The sequence below is a fragment of the Molothrus ater genome, chromosome 7 (assembly GCF_012460135.2).
Source record: "Molothrus ater isolate BHLD 08-10-18 breed brown headed cowbird chromosome 7, BPBGC_Mater_1.1, whole genome shotgun sequence".
NCBI lineage: Eukaryota > Metazoa > Chordata > Aves > Passeriformes > Icteridae > Molothrus > Molothrus ater.
Genome location: NC_050484.2, coordinates 16,829,626 through 16,849,967, shown reverse-complemented (window position 1 = coordinate 16,849,967; position 20,342 = coordinate 16,829,626). Strand labels below are relative to the sequence as shown.

Below are 20,342 nucleotides of genomic sequence, written 5' to 3'. Positions count from 1 at the left end.
ATGTGGAGAACATAGCATTATATCTCACATGTAGTGAAAGTCCAATGTTTCTTGTGTAGTAAAGCACCACATCACACCAAAGCATCTCAAATTCATATATTAACTGCAGAAACAATAACTGAAAGTAAATCAGATTTTCAAATTCTGCAAGAAAACATTTTACTAAGATTTATGTAACTTACACTATTGGTCTGTTAGATGATGGAGCCTGGGTGATAACAGTACTAGAAGTTGGTGATGGTATTGCCTGCTGAATAATAACACTTGAGTCAGAACTCGTAAGCAGTACATTGGGAACCTGGAGCGACGCTGGACGAACTATTGTTGATGTAGGCTGTGCAGTCTGCTGCAGTGACACTTCCTGAGGAAAAAGAAAGCTTCATCAGTTTGTAAAATACAATTACAGACCACTAATTCCAACTGTTAGATGAATGCAGTTTGATGGAACAAATCAGAATTTCTGTAACATTATTCATAGAATCAGTTATACAATTAAAAACATTCAAAAACTCCCTCTGGATGATTCATTTAAACCACCAAAGTAAAATTGTTTCAACAACAGTGATTTTACTTTTACGACAAACCTGGCTCAATTTATTCTAAGGCTACTATTATTTCTTATTGCTTCTAATTCAGTTTTGATCAGATATTAATTTTTTTCCCCAAGAAACCCATGGTACTACCAGCACCACCATGTTTACCCACACTCCGAATACGGAAAATGTTTTATGATGTCCTTATGTACATTTCAGTTTCAGTCCATTGTTCTGGATTTAAACAAAAGAAACAAGACATTTATGGTTCAGTAAAAACAGTAACAACAACAAATTTTTTGACCCTTTTTCTGTAGCTCTCTAACTAGAGTGATAAGAGTACTTGGAATGTTATATTCAGAGCTCTGCAAAATACATGCATATCCTGTATATTTGAGCACAGAAATTCAACTTTCTTAGGTGCAAATAAAGAGTAGACAGAAATCCCTATAGCTCTTAGCTTAGCAACCAGGTAAAGCACATTATCAACTGAATGCTGTACTCTATTTGCTGTTTCTGAAAACCCAGAAAGGCCTTACTGTAACCAATGCCTTCCTTCTCAGGAAACTCTTGATACTGCCAGACTTCAATTTACCTTCAGACAGACTTTTTGCCAAGTTATTTTTTTGACAATACTTACTGCAATCAATGATACATAAAATCACATTTTTAAGACGAGCAAACTTTAGTTGCTCTGCTGGTAAACAGTAATTCAAAGAGAAATCTCTATACCTGTGTCACACAGACTGCACTGATTATTATCTTCTTTGAATGAAACTTGAGTTCTGAAAATTTATCCACAAAGCTTTAAGTAGGAAACTCTGAGCTCTCTAAGCCAATTGCTTGTATTTTATATATTAATGCACAAATGTGTGAGATCCTCTGAGCAATTCATAGAACTGTGAGCTTGCTAGCAAACTGTGGGCTTTACAAAAGAAAAGACTTTAGATGATGAAATTTTCTGCCTCCAAAAGCTCAGAGGCTAGATTTGTCATCAGGGTTCACTAGTTCATTCATGCTTTTTCCCAAGGGACCTAAAAGACTATTCACAGCGAATGAGAGTTTTTGGAGAATAACAGTGAGCTGTGCTGAGGGAAGTGAAATTGTTTTAGTATCAATCTGGGGTATAATATTTGACTGTACTTAGCACTACAGATGAGCATTCAGTAACTAGTACAGAATTCTGGAAACAGAAAAAAAGCCCAATCATATTGTTAGTACAGGATTAAACACTTTGCAAGTAACCTCTTACAGATCTTATTCAGGAGTCATGGGGAGAATATAAATGAGACTGAACTGCTTGACTGTGGGAAATTCAGAGCTCAGAACACCAGCTGAATCTGTATGCTAGCCTGAACAAGCCGCACAATTCAAGCAACATCACAGTGGTTCTTACATGTGAACAAAGACTACAAGATCATATATACACTTGATAAAGAATGGACCCTTGGAAGGACTTTCACAGAATCACAGATTGTTTGGAGCTGCAAGTGACCTTTGGAAACCACTCCAGTCCATCCCTTCTGCCATGGCTAGGAACATTTTTCATGAGATCAGGTTCCTCAGAGTCCCAGTCAGCCTGACTCTGAGCACTTTCTGAACCCAGCCTAGAAGTTGTGGTGTGTCAGTACCTCCTACCTCTGGGCAAGCAGCTGGGATTGCCTCCCAACTGTGGCTGAAAGCAGGTAACCACATACAAGTGAGACAGTAAGGGAGGGCATTCTGTCAACACTTCTTTGCTGCTCATAACAGAAGGTTAATTAATGCATGTTCTAATAAACACTGATTGTAAAACTTGACCTTTCCCTGGCTTGAACACCTATCAGGAAAAGGACAATATGAAATTTTTAGACACAGTGTTCTATAGAAACCAGATTTCAGCAATAGTCAAAAGATTAATGTACAAAATTCTGAAATAAATCTGTAAAATTCTGAAAATGGAAACCTCACAAACAATTGTTTCTGTGTTATTAAAGATGGCATTTATGATTTACAGGATCAGAAACTATCTTCAGCCATTAAAAAAGAACATGATCATTCACGAGTGTTTATACAGCTGAAAAAGTATTTTCAATCTCCTCTTCACACTAACTTGCTCTTTGCTACAATGAAAAATGCATGCAGGTGCCTGTAACTGCAATGGCGTGGCAAAAACATAAGCTGCATATTTAAGAAGTACTGCTTTGAAATAAATTGACATTTTATAAGCATATAAAAACAAAACCATAGATCCAACAGCCTGATGGAAGATTCTAATAGATCACTAATGCACTGCACTAATGGAGTATAAATTTTGCCTGGAATAAAATAAATTGTAAATATACTCCCCTAAAGAACAAGAAAAACAGGGTTGAATTTGCAGTCATAAGATTAAGTGAAAGTGACCTTACCATTACCTACCTTTCCTTACAGGACAGAAGTCTAAGCCCACCCAAAGGTACTAGACTTACTAAAAGGACTTCTCCAACTCTTGTAATTCCTATTCTTGAAGCTAAAACCCACTGAATGGGAAATTACAGAACAGAATAGTTACTTTAAATGTTCTCAGATGTGCATATTTGCAAGTATTTCCTATCTAAAAGCAAATTTCATGCAATAACTTTCTAATGCTATCAAAAATACATAGAATTCTTTATACAGAAATGTAGATGGCCAGAACTAATACTGTATTTGATTATTACTATAAGAAAACAACTGGTTCTAAAGTAATTAAATTATGCAGTTAGCTACTTGGCAACAACTAATCAACTTTTAAAACTCTGTTGAGGGTTGCCCTTTTAAAGTCCTGTTAATAAACAACTACAATGTTTGAAAGCTCTTACTACTTTAAGGTTTAAAGACTTTATACACTTCTGTTGATATCTTGGTCTATTCAAAGCAAAGTACCAACTCTTACTGAGCCTAACAGAACTCATGGAACTCTTACAAAGCCTGGAAAATAATTAAGCATACTTTTTTTGAGAATCTCCAAGGAATTATTTTGACATCTACAAGGACAATTAGAACTGCCCTGCACAAACATAAATAGACTGCAATCATTTAAGACTACTAAAATACATGCAGCCAACAAAATGGTTACAGTTAAAACCATCTATGCCCTGAAAAAAATCCCTTCTCTCCTTCAATACATCTGCAAAAGGAGAACACAAAATCTAACTGAACAGCACTCTGCTCACATTTCTCAATGTCTGCAGGTCATGTAGAGCTGTACACTCCAAGCAGCACCCTCAGCCTTGCTCAGCTTGTCTCTACAATCAGACATGAGAATGGCATTGAGCAGCAGCACTGTCACAGTGACACACCCAAATTGCATCATCATTGAGACAAATTTTCACTTGTAATGATGCTAATGGGATACTGACACATGATTGTATGAAGGTAGTAATATTATCTTCTGCCAAAGTTAGATTACTTGGAATAAGTATTTGCAGCAAAAAAATAAACTAATCTCTGAAATAAAGACTTAAAATTTGAACTATGATTCACTTAATCCAAACAGCTCTTTATAATAGTCCTTTAAAATGTTTTTACTATTTTTGAGACTGCACGATTGCCTTGATTAACCATGATTACTCATCCTTGCTAACTACGAAACTCAGGAAAACTTAGTAAGGACAAATCTGAATTAAAACTCTTTACAACTTCTGTCGCACACTTAAGGTTGTCCTCACAGAAGTTCCTCTGGCAGTATAAGAGTTGAAATAGAGAGGTTCAGACTGGATCCAAAGAAAAACACTCTGCCCACAGGAACAACCTGGTACTGAAGCAGGTGGCACTGAGGCTGTGCAGCCTCTCTCTCACAGAGGATTCAAGACCAGACTGTGTAAAGTGCTGAGCAACTTGGTGTGATCTCAGAAGTAGGCCCAGCTTTGAGCAGGAAGCTGGACCAGGAAATCCAGCAGTCCCTTCCAACCTGAATTACCTGGGATCCAAAAAAAGTCCTGCTGATTCCTGGGAGTGAGGCATCTAAGCCCCTCATACACACACTGCCCACTGAAGAGGCACATAAAGACTGACTAGAGCCATCTCTATGCTTTATTATGGTCTACTCCTACTATCTGTATTTATTGAAGACTAGAAATAATTAACTCCCTAATTTTGCTTCATTTTCTGTACTTCAAGAGAACTCCACAAGATGAAAACACTGCAAGTCCCATATTGAAGTGATCACTACTAATGATGATGTATAAACAAAAATAAAGAGCCCTTTTAGTCTTTTCTAAGATAACGTAAATCTTAAATTTTATGTCTTTTCTGGCTTTACTGGATGGCCAGCTTTACTGGAAGCAATTACTCTAGTGAACAAAGCTAACTGAAGAATTGAACAAGTCACCTATATATCCACTGGAATGTAGCAAACGAAATCTCTCTTCCTTTCAACTACAGCATGGCTATCACCACATACAATAAATTTACAGATGATCAGAAAAATAAATTCCAAAAAAAGGAAAAATAAAGGTTCTGACCTTTTCATCATTGGTAGTAGACTCTGGATGAGGTAAAGGACTATCTTGATGAGTTGTCTCTACAACTGAAGGTTCTTCAATTTTATTTCTTATAATTGGTGTTGCAAGAGGGGACAGATCTAGAGGCATCTATGAGCAACAATGTAAAACAAAATTAGTCAATGTTTAGAAAACAAAACTGAGCAAGAAAATATAAATAACTGAAGAGAAATATCAGCCCATTACAAGACAGAGGGGCTGATGTTTGAAAGGTCTTGATGCAGATGCATTACCAGTCAAGGCTATTTTACCAGCACCTACATGAACACCAATCTTCAGTTACACAAATGTCTTTCAACACCTATGTTAGACTAAATATTTTCTCCTTGAGAATTAACAACATTCCTGAAGTTTTCCATTTCCAAGGGTCAAAAGAAAATTATAGCTGCAGAAGGACTATGTTGCAGTTAAAAAATTACAGCTAAATTAAGGTATTATATCCTTCTGTATAATATTAGATCTCATGCTACAAAGCACAAAAGCCTAATAACCACATTTCCAAATTGAGAAAGTTAGTACAGACGAATTTCAAGCTTATTGCAGCTAATAATTATTGAAAAAGCAAATTTTATATTACTACACAGGTAAAATTCACCAGGACATCTAGAATGCCTTGAAGAAATTGAGCTATAAAAGTACTTAAAACAATACTATAGATTTGAAAGCCTATATTCCTGTCTAGTCTCCTATCTAAATACTTTTGGAAGAAATTTCCCCCAAAGAAGTTTTTCCAGATGCTTTTTCTTCAATTAAATTCCTAGTTTTCCTGTGCAATATATTACTAATAGACAGGGAAGACTGTAAGAAGAGGAATCTCTTCTCATATCACAAGTGACTGAAGTACTACAGAAAAAACTCAACCATCAATGCCCTAAAAAGTGTGTTATTGTGGTACATTTTTCCACACTTTGTTAAATCATCCAGAGATATGGCAGGACTGTGTTTTCTTCTTGTAATACAGAGGGCAGCGTGGAAAATTAGTATCGACTCAAGAAATGGACAAAATGTTTAAAATACTTTACAATAGATAGAACCTTCTCCAAGACAGTGGTGAGCTATACAGAAAATAGTCTTGTTAAGTCAAAAATCAATTTGACCAAATATCATGGTCTGAAAACAGTCAGCATACAGCAACTAAAAAAAGTAAACTTATAAATCCATTATTTGATACAGCTGTTACAAAGTAAGGGTGAGGCTTGGACAGGAATGGATAATAATCCATCCTACTCACAAGTACCTCTCAAAATCTTTACTGAAACAAAATGAAGCCACTGATTCTGCAAAACTTATATAAGTAGGTATAAAACCATATTTTTAATCACTACCTATAGAAGTCAACGACGTAATCAACTAAAGACAAAATTAGTCAAAGGGGACATTGAACAAAATTTTTTACTTGCAAAAGTATTTAAATGTTTAAGTTCCTAACCAGTTATGACTGGGAAGCACTGAAATAAATAACAACAGTAACATTTAAAAATATGGCAAAAACATGAAGTTGCTAAACAGATACAGTTCAAGTTTTTATAATATTTCAATCAGTACACTAAAAAATAAGTAGATCTTTATGTTGTAATCAACAGCTTCTAGGCAAAAGTGACTTCAACACACAATGAATATAACCATAACCAAATTACTGATACTTCCTAAAATTTAGTCAGAACTTAATTCTCATTATCATGATGACTGATTCTTACAGTAACATATGTATTCAAAACCAATCAAAATGATCAGTGTTCACATACTATTGTTTTCATGAGTGTTTTTCTTTCTGCTAAAAACTTTACTTTTCAGACTCCTTTTTTGCTTATTCAGGACCTCAGGAAATTTCAATCAAAACCATCGTGGTTAACTTCAATAGATACTAGATACTTACATGATTAGGACAATGTGTCCCATTATCAATGCTAAATATGAAAATTAATCAGGTTAACTAAAATTCAGGAGAGTAATCATAGACTTGTGTTCTCTACAGACAGCACATATAAAACATGATTATTGGTATTGTTTAGAAGGCAATACATAAATCCAAAGTTTACTTTTTCAATGGCAATTTCTGATATTAAAAAAGTGGAAGATCTGAAGAAAAAAATGTTTTGAACATACTTTCTTAATGTCATCTTCCGAAGCCTTTTTAAACTCATTTTCAAAAGGACTTGCTAATTCATTGAATAAGCCCACTTCTTCACAGTTCTTCAAGAATCGAGTTGGTGTTGGTGTCTGATCTGAAAAGAAGTGTATAAAACCCCCACAATTTTATTTTTACAATACCATTTATGAACCTACTTGTCCTAAATAATTTTCAGAGTATAAACAAACAGAAAGAGACGAGGAAGCGGCTGGGATCCCTCGGGCTGCATTCTGCCCTGAGGGGAGGCAGCAGGCAGGCAAACTCCACCTGCTGGAGACAAGCACCCAGAGCCTGCAAACCACCCTGCCGATTCTAGCAGGGAACCACGGCATTTCCTTTGTGGCCTCGAACCACAGGGAGCTATTCTCGAGTGCACAGCAGAACACTTCGATGAGCAAGCTGACTCTATTTGCAAATAGAGATAAGGACTATATGAAGGCTTTTAATCAGAAAACAGATGAGAGAAGTGCACAGCTCAAAGCCAGGTTGCCTCCTTTCCTAATCTGACAACAGCAGTGGTTACTTCCAAGTGCACAAACTTCTAAAGGAAAGTGTGACTGTGCACAAGATTGCATTGACTCCTATGATGCCTCTGGATCAAGCTGGAATCATAAGACTTCTGGCATCTGGGTGACTATCCCATGAAGAAGTTTCAAAAACATCTTTATAGAAAATTCCTGTTAGTATATAAATTTGCCTTATTTCACTGTTATTATCAGGTCAAAATTAACTACACTTGACATGAAGTTTCCAGCATTTAAAATACTGTAAAGTGGCATGATTGTGTGGACTTATTAAGCCTGGTGTCTACAACAATTTCTACACTGGAACGTGGCTGCACAGAGACACTCCCATGGTTTCATTTATAAACACCTGATTATTGGAAAGGTCCCTTTTCTTGTGGTGTAATTGACAAGGAGTACAATCCAGAATTTTACAATTTTTAACTGCTAGTTTAGGAGCAATATTTTTTTAATCTGCTCATTGTAACACATTAGCAATGTACAAGGAAAAAAAAACTAGAAAAAGTCTGAAAGTCTTTCTGAAGTTCATTTAGGCTGCTCCACCACTGAAAAAAACCCAGACTGACTGTAACTTCAGCATACTTAGCACATGCTAAGTATGCGTGTGCTATCATTCAAAAATTCTCAAATGTATAATGCAGTCAATCATCCACTGGTGATTACTTCTGATCCTGGACAAAAGCTGTAATTACTAAGGGTATAACATGAATTCAGAGGTGGGAATAAAGTACTTTGAATTTAAGCCAAAATGAAAACAAAAGATTTGATCTTTCTTTTACTATCCCATTGGAAGAATAATCACTGATTCATTCTTCTAATATCACCATGATATGTAAAAGATGCTACATATTTTAACATTGAAGAGACAAGTAATATCAATGAATAATTAAAACTGAAATACAGTTTAATTTAGTTACAGGTCCTCTTAGGAGTAGTCTTTATTAGCATGTTTTTATTAAATGCTTATATAATTAAATCAATTACATAAGTATTGATAATTTAAAATATTTGGGTTATATATCAGATACGAATAAAAGTAACTTATGGAGAATACTACTGGCTTCAATTACGTAAGAAAACACTGCCTAAGCACACACTGCAGACAAGTTTAGTGCAGAAAACGTATCACATTCTTTTAATGTGAATCTATGCATTATGTACAGAAAATGCATAAAGCACATGCCCATTCCAGCAGAAAAGTGAACAAACCTAATACAAGTGTATGCTTACCAGCCACAATGACACTGTCATTACGAGCCGGCCCAAATTTCAGTGTCATCTCATGTTTGTGTTTATGGACAGCCAAATGATCCTCATTGGTAAAACGCTGCGGCAGGAAGTTTTAAGAAACAGTTGTAATTGGGAGTGTGAACACAACAACGACATTCCACAGAAAGCAACTTTTACAACATGTAAAACTACCATTACTATGTTAAAATAAAACCCTCTAAGGCAGATATATCTTGTTCCTTGGTCAACAGCACCAAGCAGAAATATTATAAAACTCAAATTATGTTATGTTTGTAATAACTAAATATACCAGGGAAATTGCAGTATAAGTACTTGCATTTATCAAAAGTCCAAGATAACATTTCAGAGTGCTGCAGCCTCCATCAACCATCAGCAAACAGCCATTTGCTGTATTAATAGATCTTGACAACATCTAGTAATTGATCACCACTACTTGATTACTGCATTGTGTGTATTACCACATTAATGAGAATTGATCTGTAATCACAAACTTCACTGCATTTAATAGTGTAAAGGTAAAATAAAATGAAATACTATAGCTCCTGCCCCTGACAATTTACTACATAAAACAAGAGGCAGGTAGAATAGGTAACACTAGAACAATGCCAGACAACTGAAACGCTGTGAATTATCTAAACCTTACCAGCATTTTTAAAAACCTCTCAGGTTTGCTCATTTCATGTATACTTTCCCCAATATTTGGGGTATATGCTATAAAAAAAGCAGCAAGCAGACAAACTAAGTTCTGTAAAAGAGATACTCTTACTTTCACTATTTGTTTATTTTCACTAATTTGCCATGCATCTGTAATTGTGGGTGAAGTTAGTGCTTCAATTGACATAATCTAAGAAAATGTTTCCCAAGATGCAGCTTTCCTAAAAAGAACACATTTTACACAAAACATTGAAATTCTTAATTTTCTTTGTGAAGATCTGAGCTCCAATTTATGTTTCTGGTTATGCCTCACTAATTTAAGTCATTCCACATATAAGAGATCCATGTCAAGAATCACCTCTCAGGAACTAATACTTAAACTAAATTCACCTCAGAGTACAGTAATTCAGAATGTTTCCATGAGAAAGGACATGTGCATATGGAACTGTGAGGGAAATTAAAAATGCAGGATCACTGTAAGACAGGGTGAAACAAGCAAGGGACTTTTTTTTTTCCCTTAGAACTTTACTGCCCTGAGTTCCAAATGCCCAGCTCTCCATAATTCATGCACCCTATCTCTGCATACAGCATAAATGAGAAATTTCTGCATTCTATCACACTAAGAGACTTAAGTCTGTCTTTCCGTCCTCACTAAGTGGGGGAGCAGCCCTTCCAGAGGGAAGACGATGTCCAGAGCCTGACTTCCTCCCTCTGTTCTACAGTACAAAGCTGGCATCTGGGACATGAACTTCTCTCTTCACCTTCACTGGAATCATTGGCTGGTGTAGACCCACATGCTATAAATTCTTGCTTCTCAGCAAAACATAAATACTTCGTAGTAATTATCATAAGCCCCTTTTCTTCAATCTCTAAAAATACATTTCACTGCTTTATTTTTATTTGAACAATGCTAATAACTTCAGTTCACACCATTACCTGGCCACATCCAGGGGCAGTACATAAAAAGGGTTTGTCATCACTCATATTCCACAGGTCGTTGTGCTACCTATATTAAAATGAGAATGTAACAAATTTTACAAATAAGGCAACAAATTATCAATATATCAACAAGCTATTTTAATATTCTTTGGGCAAGAATTTCTGCCTTGTGGCTGTAGTAATATTCTACATACTCGTGATTCAGAGTATGGATTTCAAGCTAAGTCAGGAAGCTACACAAAATCCACCACAGCAGTTTCTGAACCTACACCTCAAGCAGAAATCCACATGTTCACATGTAACATGAGTAACTGCAAAAAGTATCAGAAAACACAGTAAGAACAACTTGCCATTGAAATCAAATACATTGTAATAATGATCCAATTCTCAGCTAAAAAGAGATCAAAGCAGCAGACAACATCATGCAGTCAGGGTTCTGGTGCCAACGGATGAAGAAGCAGTGTTCATTCCTCAGCCTTTTCACAATCCTTATTTAAAGCTCATCATTAGAGATAAGTTGGCACATAGCCCTTAATGTAAACTGTTATGAATTTAATTACAAATACATGTACTTTAATAATGTTTCAGCTACTTAATTACTGACAGGCTAAAAATACTTAAGAAAGAAGGTATTAATGATATTTGGTGCTATTTTGCATACTCACCCCACAGACTAATACACATACCTGCCAGATTTCACATATAAACCTGTTTCATAAGGCAAGCTATCATATCCTCCTTTTCATGGCAATGAACTGTAACTAAAAGAAGATATTAATTACTTGCATGCTAAAAATATAATAATGAATGATTTTGTAAATATAAATGAGAAAATGTCCACTATTCACCCATGAAATACAACAATTTTTCAAATAAATAGTTTACTTCAACACATCCTCTAATTAGTTGTAGCATCTGTGGCTTTGCCTTGGAGGAAATACATTCATCTTTAAATGAATATTTGTATGGAGAACTAACAGTAATAGTTCTGAACACTATTTAGATTGATGAAGCAAATAAAGATGAATAAAGATATTTTTATGATTAAAGATCACAGGCAGAATAAACCATGTCATCCCCAGCATACTGGTCATGTAGAGTTGCAAGGATTCTCAAACTGTCTAACCATCCTAAGAATTAAACTTCTGGTACACATCTGGGCACTAGACACAAGACATATCAAGTAAGCATGAGCAGATAATTTCAGACTTATTACCTCAGAGATCTGTAGGGAATACAGTATCTGATCCTTCTGGATGTACCTGTACAGTAAAAAACCACTGTGTACAGACCTTTTTGGACAGTCTTTCAAAGAGGAGGATATTCCAGTGCTCTTGGTAATGTTCATCCAACAGCAAAGAAAGAAAAACATGGCATGCAGGAGATTCTAAACTGTCACTTCTATATATGTTTCATGGAATGGGGAAATTGAGCTGAGATCAGAAGTCAAGAGAGATGAATGGCTGCCAGAAACTTCAGCAAAGCAAATCAAAGATGAAGACTGTTCCACTGTCTGCAAAGAGTTCATAACCTGTCTCAAATTTCTGAAGGAATGAAGTATTTTTTTTAACTGTTCAAACTGTGAACTTGGTACTTTCACTAATAAGGAATATTAACAAGATTATGGGCAAGTCTGAATACTCATTACTAAGGCTTCAGGGTAAGAAATAAAGGTCCTTATCCATGACACTTTAAGAGTATATCCTTTCAACATGTGGAACTTCAACAGAGTTAACAGCTATCCCACTATTCTTCAGCAATGCAACAATCTCATTTTCTGAAATGCAGGCTCAGACTAATACAGTTAGTCTTGTTTAGATCTCAAGAGGAATTAGTTTTTGTGAACCTGTCATCATAGGGCACTGTATACTTCTTTAATGGGTACATATGCCACCACATGCAATATAGACATATGGATAAGTATTATGAGTAGACAAGTAATATCTATATCAGAAATGTCTAATGGTGGAAGAAACAATTATGATTTGGTTTCTTTTAATCCAAAGCATGAAGATTTTGATTAACTGAAGTGCATGTAGGGCATTTTTTCCACTCTATTAGCATGTCTTGTTGTCAGTCTCTGAGAGATGCAGTTTCAGCCATAAAATCAGCTCCCTCCATGCTGTCAGTATTTTTTGTAGGTGAGAAGATGTAAATCTTTTAGGTCCATTTATTTTCTCTTTTCAAGGAATATTACCAAATCTCATATTTGCATGTGAAATTCCTATCTGGTTCTATGTCTTAGTTTGTAAAGCCCGTGAATTTTGAATGCCTAATATACAATCAATCCTTGTGAAAAAGAAAAGCAGTGCTGTCCTTCTGGCAAACTTACTGGAAAAAAGTTGGAGATAAATTCATTTCCTCATCTTTGTAACATTATTTGACTGCAGGCCACATGGAATTCTGTGAGGTAATCCCTTGTAAAGAGATTCCAGATAACATCTGAGGAAAAAAAATTATGTTGAAGCACTCAAATTCTTGCACCTAAAAGAAGTTTACTTGCATTCTGAGCAAGACCTTGGACATTTTAAATCTAAATAGAAACTGGATCTGACAGGATGGGAAAACAAAGGGCTCGCATTCATTAGTGCAGCCAAATTGGTAAGAACTGTATTTACCTATAGAACAAAATAACTCCATGCAACAGTGGAGGCTGAGGGGCAACTGCCTGTCAAGCAGCTTTGGGGCAGAACCTGTAACTCACGGTGGACAACAAACCCAACACGATTCAGCATCATGTTACTTGTAGCACTGAAAGACAAGAGGCTACTGGGATGAATTAACAAAGGCACAGCAGTGAGATGAAGGGAAGTGATTACTGTCCTTTATCTGGCACTCTACAGCTGAAGTGCCGTACCCAGACAGCTGATGATCTGGAGAGAAAACATCTGGGGCCCCACCAGAACAGTTAGGAGGCTGGACTATTACATAACAAGAGGAAGCAAAGTTTGTTCAGAATGGAGAAGGAGGATCTGCTTGCTGTCATAAACTATCTAATGTATTGATAAAGAAAAGTCAGATCCAGACTTTAGGTAGAGTATAATAAAAGGACTGAGATGCAACATTCATGAGACACACCAAGAAAGTTAGGAGCAAGTGTAGAGGATGAGGAAAACACAGCATTAAAAAAAAATAAATCCCACAACACTGGAACAGGTTGTCAAGCAGGGCTGTGGAATCTCAGCCTTGCAGAAATTAAAAATTTGACTGGATAAAATTCTGTGCAATCCAAGATAACTCTGAAATTTAAAGCATACCGTAAAGATATCCCAGTGAGGAACAGAGGTGAACAACTGCAATGGACAATCCAAACCTGGGTAATGTTCTGACACTTTTAGAAGACTCTGCATGGTCAAAAGCCTGTTGCAGCTACAAAATGCACACAAACCCCATCCTTTGCATCCTCTTTTCCTTCTGGATTACATGTTGCCTAACGTAACAAAACTAACATAGAGAAGGCAAATTTTCAGGAAAAAATGTTGGTAATTGCCACTCTAATTTCAAAGGAGTCTCTCTCTCTGTTGTAGACTGACTGCACAAAGTGAGAATATCACAGTAAGAAAGAGTAATTCAGAAAATACCTTTCCCCTGAAAACCAAAACAGCAACTTAGATGCAGTCTTGACAAAAATGTTACTCACCCAGTCAAATGAGAAATGTAATACATGAAGTGATAACCCTGTCCCTAGAGGGGAATTAGAGTCACCCTGGACTGTTACCTAGGCAACAGCTAACACCTTGTCCAGGAGAAAAAAAGACAGTTCCTGAAGGAATCCAATATGAATGTGAAACTCCAGCCTTAACTCATCTTTCAGATAAAATGAACATTCAGTGAAATGATTCTTACTACAGTCCACTGAACTACAACTTGCTTCTGTAAACTTCAAACTCCACATTCATTTCAGTAGCATAAAGAAATCCATATGTAGAATTCCAGTCACACTGTAACAGCATCAGAGCTAAACACAAAAAAACCTTGAAATAATCTTTACAGCAAATCATATAATCAACTTCAGTACTAAAACCACACTAATAACCTCACTTTTTTGGTGTTTGCTCTGTACTTTCAACACAGAAGTAAAATACACTCAGATCACGCCTATTTAAAATGTAGCAAGCCTCTTTCATGATGTTTGGAATGTAAACGGCACAGTAAACTATATAAATAAGTATATATCCACCTTTAAAATATATCTAATATGGAGAAATAAAAATGAGTTTCCAAATAATTCACTAATACTTAAGGCAATATGCTTATTTAAAAAATAAAAATGTCTCCATAAAATGTCACATTAATAAGTATTTAAATGTGCTACAAAAATAGCTTCAACAATTATCTGCATATTTCAATAAGATTTTAATTAAACACCTTGGGTACGCTTGGTGGAAACTATTACTACATAGTCTGAGGCTCGCTTCCAAAACCTTTTAGAAGACGATCTTACGAAGAATAGAAGCCTACACTGACTTAAGCCATGTCTTGTTGGCTTATTTAAGTGGTAAAGATTCTTTCGATTTCTCTTAATTGCCTATATACAGGAGCATGGAAAATACAACTGACAATTTGTTTCAAAATTTTTCTACTGAACATTTAAGCAGCTGTTTAAAATGTATATGTGTCAATAGTCCCTGCAAAACGTTCTTCAAATTTGCTGAGAAAAGTAATTCTTCACATGTACCTACTAAAGACTCACCAGACTTGCAGCTAAAGCCTCCTCTTCACCTGTAGAAAGCAAGGTGTGTATGAAAAGACGTCCATGCACAGAGCTGCTCACAGGCTGTGCACTCCTACCCTGGGATTCATTATTTTAAGCACTGTAGCAATACAGAGGCTGCCCTCCTGTAACATCAGGGCTGACACAAACAGCACAGAGGAAAGCTGCCAGAACTGAGCACAGAAAAGACAGCTATGAACACACTAACCCCACAAACAAACAAAAACTGTAAAACTTTTGAAGGACAGCATGCTTCCTCTGACCAACATGCAAGAAGAGATACATATTTTCACAAGTGTGTCCCCCTCCTAAACTGGACAGTCCACAGAGGACAATCTGTCAGTCTGCAGCTACAGTAGTAGCTGATTTATCTCCTGCTGCTTACATGAGAAGCACACCCAAGCCCTGCAGCTACACTGACCACTTGCAACCAACCCTCCAACCCTCAAAACATCTGTACATTGTGGTTTGAAAAAGATGAGAGTTGGACAGAAACCGTATCAGGCCATTGAGACAAGCCAGAATTACAGCAGTCCATCAGCATTCAGTGTGCTCTGAGTCCAAACACTACAAAGTGCTTATGTTACAGCACCACTGATGCCTTTTCCTACGGATGTTTGCATTTCCTCAAGAGCTGCCATGTCTAGTCAACATTTCCTTTTATTCATTACATTGCATCTGGGATTGTGCCCCCTTTTACTGCAAGATACAAAGCCTTACTGTGTAGAGAATTATTAACTCTTACTAAACTTTTCTGTTGATCTCATCATAGTGTGTAACTACTTTAGGTAATGTAAGATTTTACTTTAAAGCTTCATTTTATAATAGGAAACTGAAGCATAAAAGAATCAGGTCAAAATTTTTAACTTTTATCAACTTTTAAGAGTTTTACTTAAGAGTACATACTTATTCAAGGTAAAGTGAATGGAACATATTAGCCACAGTAAGAATAACATTCTCTTAATGGTTACCTGGAGAGCTGAATTTAGTATTTTGCTTAGCTCCTTCCAAGATGTCTTTAGATGGGGGGGAGGTAGCTATTTTTATTGTCTAAATTTAAACATCTCACAATTAAGAGATAGCTTTTTCATGCAACCAAGCAAATAATAACAAAAATCAAAATGAACATGGTGTCTTTATACTTTCAACACTTACATATAGCATTCACACCATAAATTTTATTCACTTCCCACATTTAAAGAGTCTATTTTTATTTCCACAATTTTCTACACATGACGATTTGCAAGTTGTGATTTCAGTAAAAATCAGAAGTTAGTAGGCAGAATACACCACTTAAGAAGGGACATAAATTTGAAAAGAAGCAATTTGTATTTTAAAAGGAAGTGCTCTACTTACCTAGAGGGACTGGAGCTATATTTTCTGTTTCCTATAAAGCAAAAGAAGAAAGGTGAAGCAAAACCAGTGTAATTAATGCTTGACCACTTCAGGGCACTTGCAGAAGTGATCTGACTGTATTTGTGCAATACTGTTGAATTTGACAGTCCTAAAAACTAAAACTGAACAATGAAGGAAATAGAGGAGATACAACCTGAAAATTTAAAACATTCCTCCTCATAATGAAAGGGGGATTGGCAGAAACTAACCTTGTAGATTCTGCAAGAAAACTATAAGCCCTAGTCCAGAATATTTAAACTTCATAACTACCAATGGCTGGCAAACAGAAAAACTGGAACTCCTTCATCATATTACACTGCTAGCACAAGGTTCAATTTTTTTCTTTTAAAAAGTCAAATGTTAGGGACTTTTTGCTGATATTATTAGTTAACTGCTAATATCTGATGTCTAAAGTTAATTCCATATATATATTCCATACCATTTGTCTAAATTCTATGAAGGCCAGCACATCTGGACAAGAAGAAAAGATGATTGACTTAAAGACAAAAGAAAGTATGATTGACTTAACAAGTCCCAATAAGACAGCCATTGGACAGATAATCACATATACAGAAACAAAGCAATTTAACTCCTTCAGCTGCAGGAGTGGCTTCTTCCACAAGAAGATACATTTCTGGCAAACAGAGAGCACTAATGGCATAAGGGAAGGTCCTTAACATCTCCTGCTGGCTGAACATGGTGGCTTCTAATTCAACTCTCTGGCTTAAGTATTTTTCAGAGACACCGCTGATCTTTCTTTAGCTTACTAAAAATTCAGGCTGTGTGAATACAGCTCTTGTAGAGAAGCAAAATGTCAATGAACCTCATAAAAGAAATATAGAGGGGGTCATATTCCTCCCATCTTCTCACAATTTGCTTACAGAGATATTAGGCCTTGCTTTCCCCAGTTCATTTATCTAAGTTTGAACATCTTCGACCTAACAAACATTAGAAATTCAACCTCACTTTTCTACACTTGTTTCAACAACACTTAAAAACCCAGCTTACCAAAAAGTTACTTGCTTTTCACATTTTCTTAGATGGCATCCCTAAAGTCTAAAATTAAATGAATTATAAAGAAATCAATCCTAAAAATCTTTAAATATATCAAATATCTCACTACAGGATTCCTCTTGCTCATTAAAACAGAATGATCTTTTTCTTTGCTGTAAGCATTTACATAAATGACCACAGGATTTACCTAGGAAGGAAACATAATACATTGCTTGGAATGCCTTGCTTAAGCAAAGCTCTTATCTGAAGTGAAGCTAATGGAAAAGTTCTCAGGCTGAACTGAAGCTGACACTGAACAAAGCTGAAAACAGTACATCATAAATGTGGAAAAAAAAAGCATTGATTGCATAATTATTAAATATTGACTAATATTTTTGTAACTAACTATATCCAAAGGCTCCTTAGAGTGCATATTATATGTTAAACAAATACAGTTCAGTTATGCAGAGCAATGGTAACCTGAAATCTATTCAATATTAAAATAAGAGTTAAAAGTATTGAATCACATTTTCTCCTTTGAAAATAGAAAATACATAATTTTTATACAGACACTCAAGATTACGTTAAGAAACCATTAAGAATGTTGATACTATAAATAACTTCAAGTTAGGAAACCTTCACGGAGGTAAAAATGTACATTTGTAAGTTTAAGTTAATTAAGAGTAGAAGAAAAAAAAGCTGATCACAGAAAAGGAATTTTTAGCACTAGGCCCATTCAAAATTTAATGAAACAAGAATGAAAATAATACCACAGTTCATGCTGTTCAACATGGTCACAAAAGGAAAGCAGCATGAAAAGCAAGATTAATAAAAGTATATATAATGAAATTTAAGATCTGAAAGTACCTTATATTAGATACTGCATAGTCTAGAAGTTTCTGGAAAAAGACCTACCAAAAATATTCATGTCTCTAGAATTCAAATCAGGGTAGAAATATCAACTACATTGTAAAGAAGATCAAAAGCTCAACTATTTGATTAAGCATTAGAATACAATGTCAGTATTGAAACATAAAATCCCAATGGATTTTTTAAAGAGCTGCTTCACTCATGTACACATTAAGGTCTCATTATTTGACAATTCTTTTGAGGCATTATATAACAACCAGTCCCTGACAAAATTATTGTTTAGTTTTTTAACAAGACAGCTTGACAATTTTGATTCTAGATTGCATAATTATAAACACTTCAGAGTTAATTCAAGTGAATGCCAAACTGGACTACAGTTTGTCCCTCTGAAATGAAGTCCATTAACAGGCAGCAACCTGTTTCAGTGGATGGCTGAAGAAATTCCACCTGGAACATCTGAGAAGACCAGAACCACAAGGACTGCTCTGATCCTATCAGCTCGTGCTGAATTTAGTATCTAACCAGACCTAGCAGTCTTATGACCCAAACTTCAGAACATTTGTTTTTATTACCTCTTACCCGGCTTTATGCTGAGCAGTAAGTGCGGATGTGACATTCACTGCCATCAGTAGAATACGTCAAACAGAAAACAAAACCACTGTCTTAAAATCTGGCAAATAAAATACATTTCAGCCATGTTTGTGGTCGCTGTTTGGAAAGTAGGGGATGATTCAGAATGTTCAGATTATTCAAATTTGTCATTTCAGCACAAGTAAACAGGTGACAGTATCACTACTGGAAAATAAACACCTCTGAGAGAAAGCAACAGGACAAAAAGCAAGTGAGGTACATAGGTGCAAGAATGGGGCACATAAACACACTAATGGATCTCCCTCCAAAAACAGGGATGCTGGAGAATGAGTAAGACTGCAGAAGCAACATGGCAGCACACATTTCCCCTAACTCTAAACATGACGTTACATCTTGACAGAAAACATTGTGCTTAAACACCGTGCAGCTATCACTAATTGAGGGTCTGTGACATGTTTTTTCAAGTGAAAGCTTCAGAGACCTTTTATTTGACAACTCGAGAGACATTACGCACAATAACAGGCAAAGTCAACGAGGCAACTGCTCCAGGAGGTTCAGCTCCATGGCCAGACACCAGGCAGGCCAACACCTGGTGCCGAAGAGCTGTTCTTACCCCGCGCCCGGCATCCCCCACACCCGCACCCTTCTCCGCACAGGCACGGAGCAAGTTCTCCTTCAGAGCCGAAGATGGACGCAGCTGGCGGCCTCCCCGGAGCAGAAGCGAGGCGGAAAGGCGAGGCCCGGCTGCCCTCTCCTCCCGCCCTCCACGCCGCGGGCCGGGCCCGGGGCGGCTGCCGGCGATGCCCCCGCGGGGCACCGCTCCCGGACGCGCCGTAGTCCCCTCACCCACCCACCCGCCCGCCCGCCTCGCCGCCCCGCGTCCCGGGCCGCCCGCCAGGCCCTACCTCCGGGCGGGTACCGGTGTCCGCGGCGCCGGCCGGGCCGCCCCGCCCCGCTCTAGGGGCGGCGGGAGCCGCAGGCCGCGCTGGGGGAGGGGGCTGCCGCGGAGAGGAGCGGCGGCGCCATGTTACTGCCTCCCGGGCATCCCCCGCCCACTGCCGCGCCGCGCCGCTCCCGCCCCGCCGCCCCCGCCCGCCCGGCGCCGCCGCAGCGCGGAGGGAGGAGGAGCCGCCGCGCCGGGCCGAGCCGGGCCGGGCCGTGTTTACAAACTCACCCGCAACGCCGCCGGACCGCACATTAAAGGCCGGGTCCCCCGCGGGCTTCCGTCACCTCTCGCGAGAG

The 20,342-nt window shown here is 37.3% G+C and overlaps 1 protein-coding gene across 5 annotated transcripts in view; it reads right to left on the bottom strand.

Moving 5' to 3' along the window:
* ATF2 (activating transcription factor 2) overlaps positions 1 to 20,342 on the bottom strand; it is a 49,209-nt gene extending 28,867 nt beyond the window's left edge. For 2 of the 5 annotated variants that reach the window (XM_036386293.2, XM_036386297.2), the window contains exons 1-8: positions 20,006 to 20,134; positions 16,608 to 16,638; positions 11,224 to 11,298; positions 10,535 to 10,604; positions 8,924 to 9,020; positions 7,145 to 7,263; positions 5,000 to 5,128; positions 183 to 361 (exon numbers count right to left, since the gene is read on the bottom strand). In XM_036386293.2, coding sequence (XP_036242186.1) covers positions 183 to 361; positions 5,000 to 5,128; positions 7,145 to 7,263; positions 8,924 to 9,020; positions 10,535 to 10,582 — 572 coding nt within the window. In that variant the 5' untranslated portion in view covers positions 10,583 to 10,604; positions 11,224 to 11,298; positions 16,608 to 16,638; positions 20,006 to 20,134. Of the gene's footprint in view, positions 1 to 182; positions 362 to 4,999; positions 5,129 to 7,144; positions 7,264 to 8,923; positions 9,021 to 10,534; positions 10,605 to 11,223; positions 11,299 to 15,230; positions 15,260 to 16,607; positions 16,639 to 20,005; positions 20,135 to 20,274 lie in introns of those variants that run through there. The other 3 variants (XM_036386296.2, XM_036386294.2, XM_036386295.1) reach the window with 3 other exon arrangements.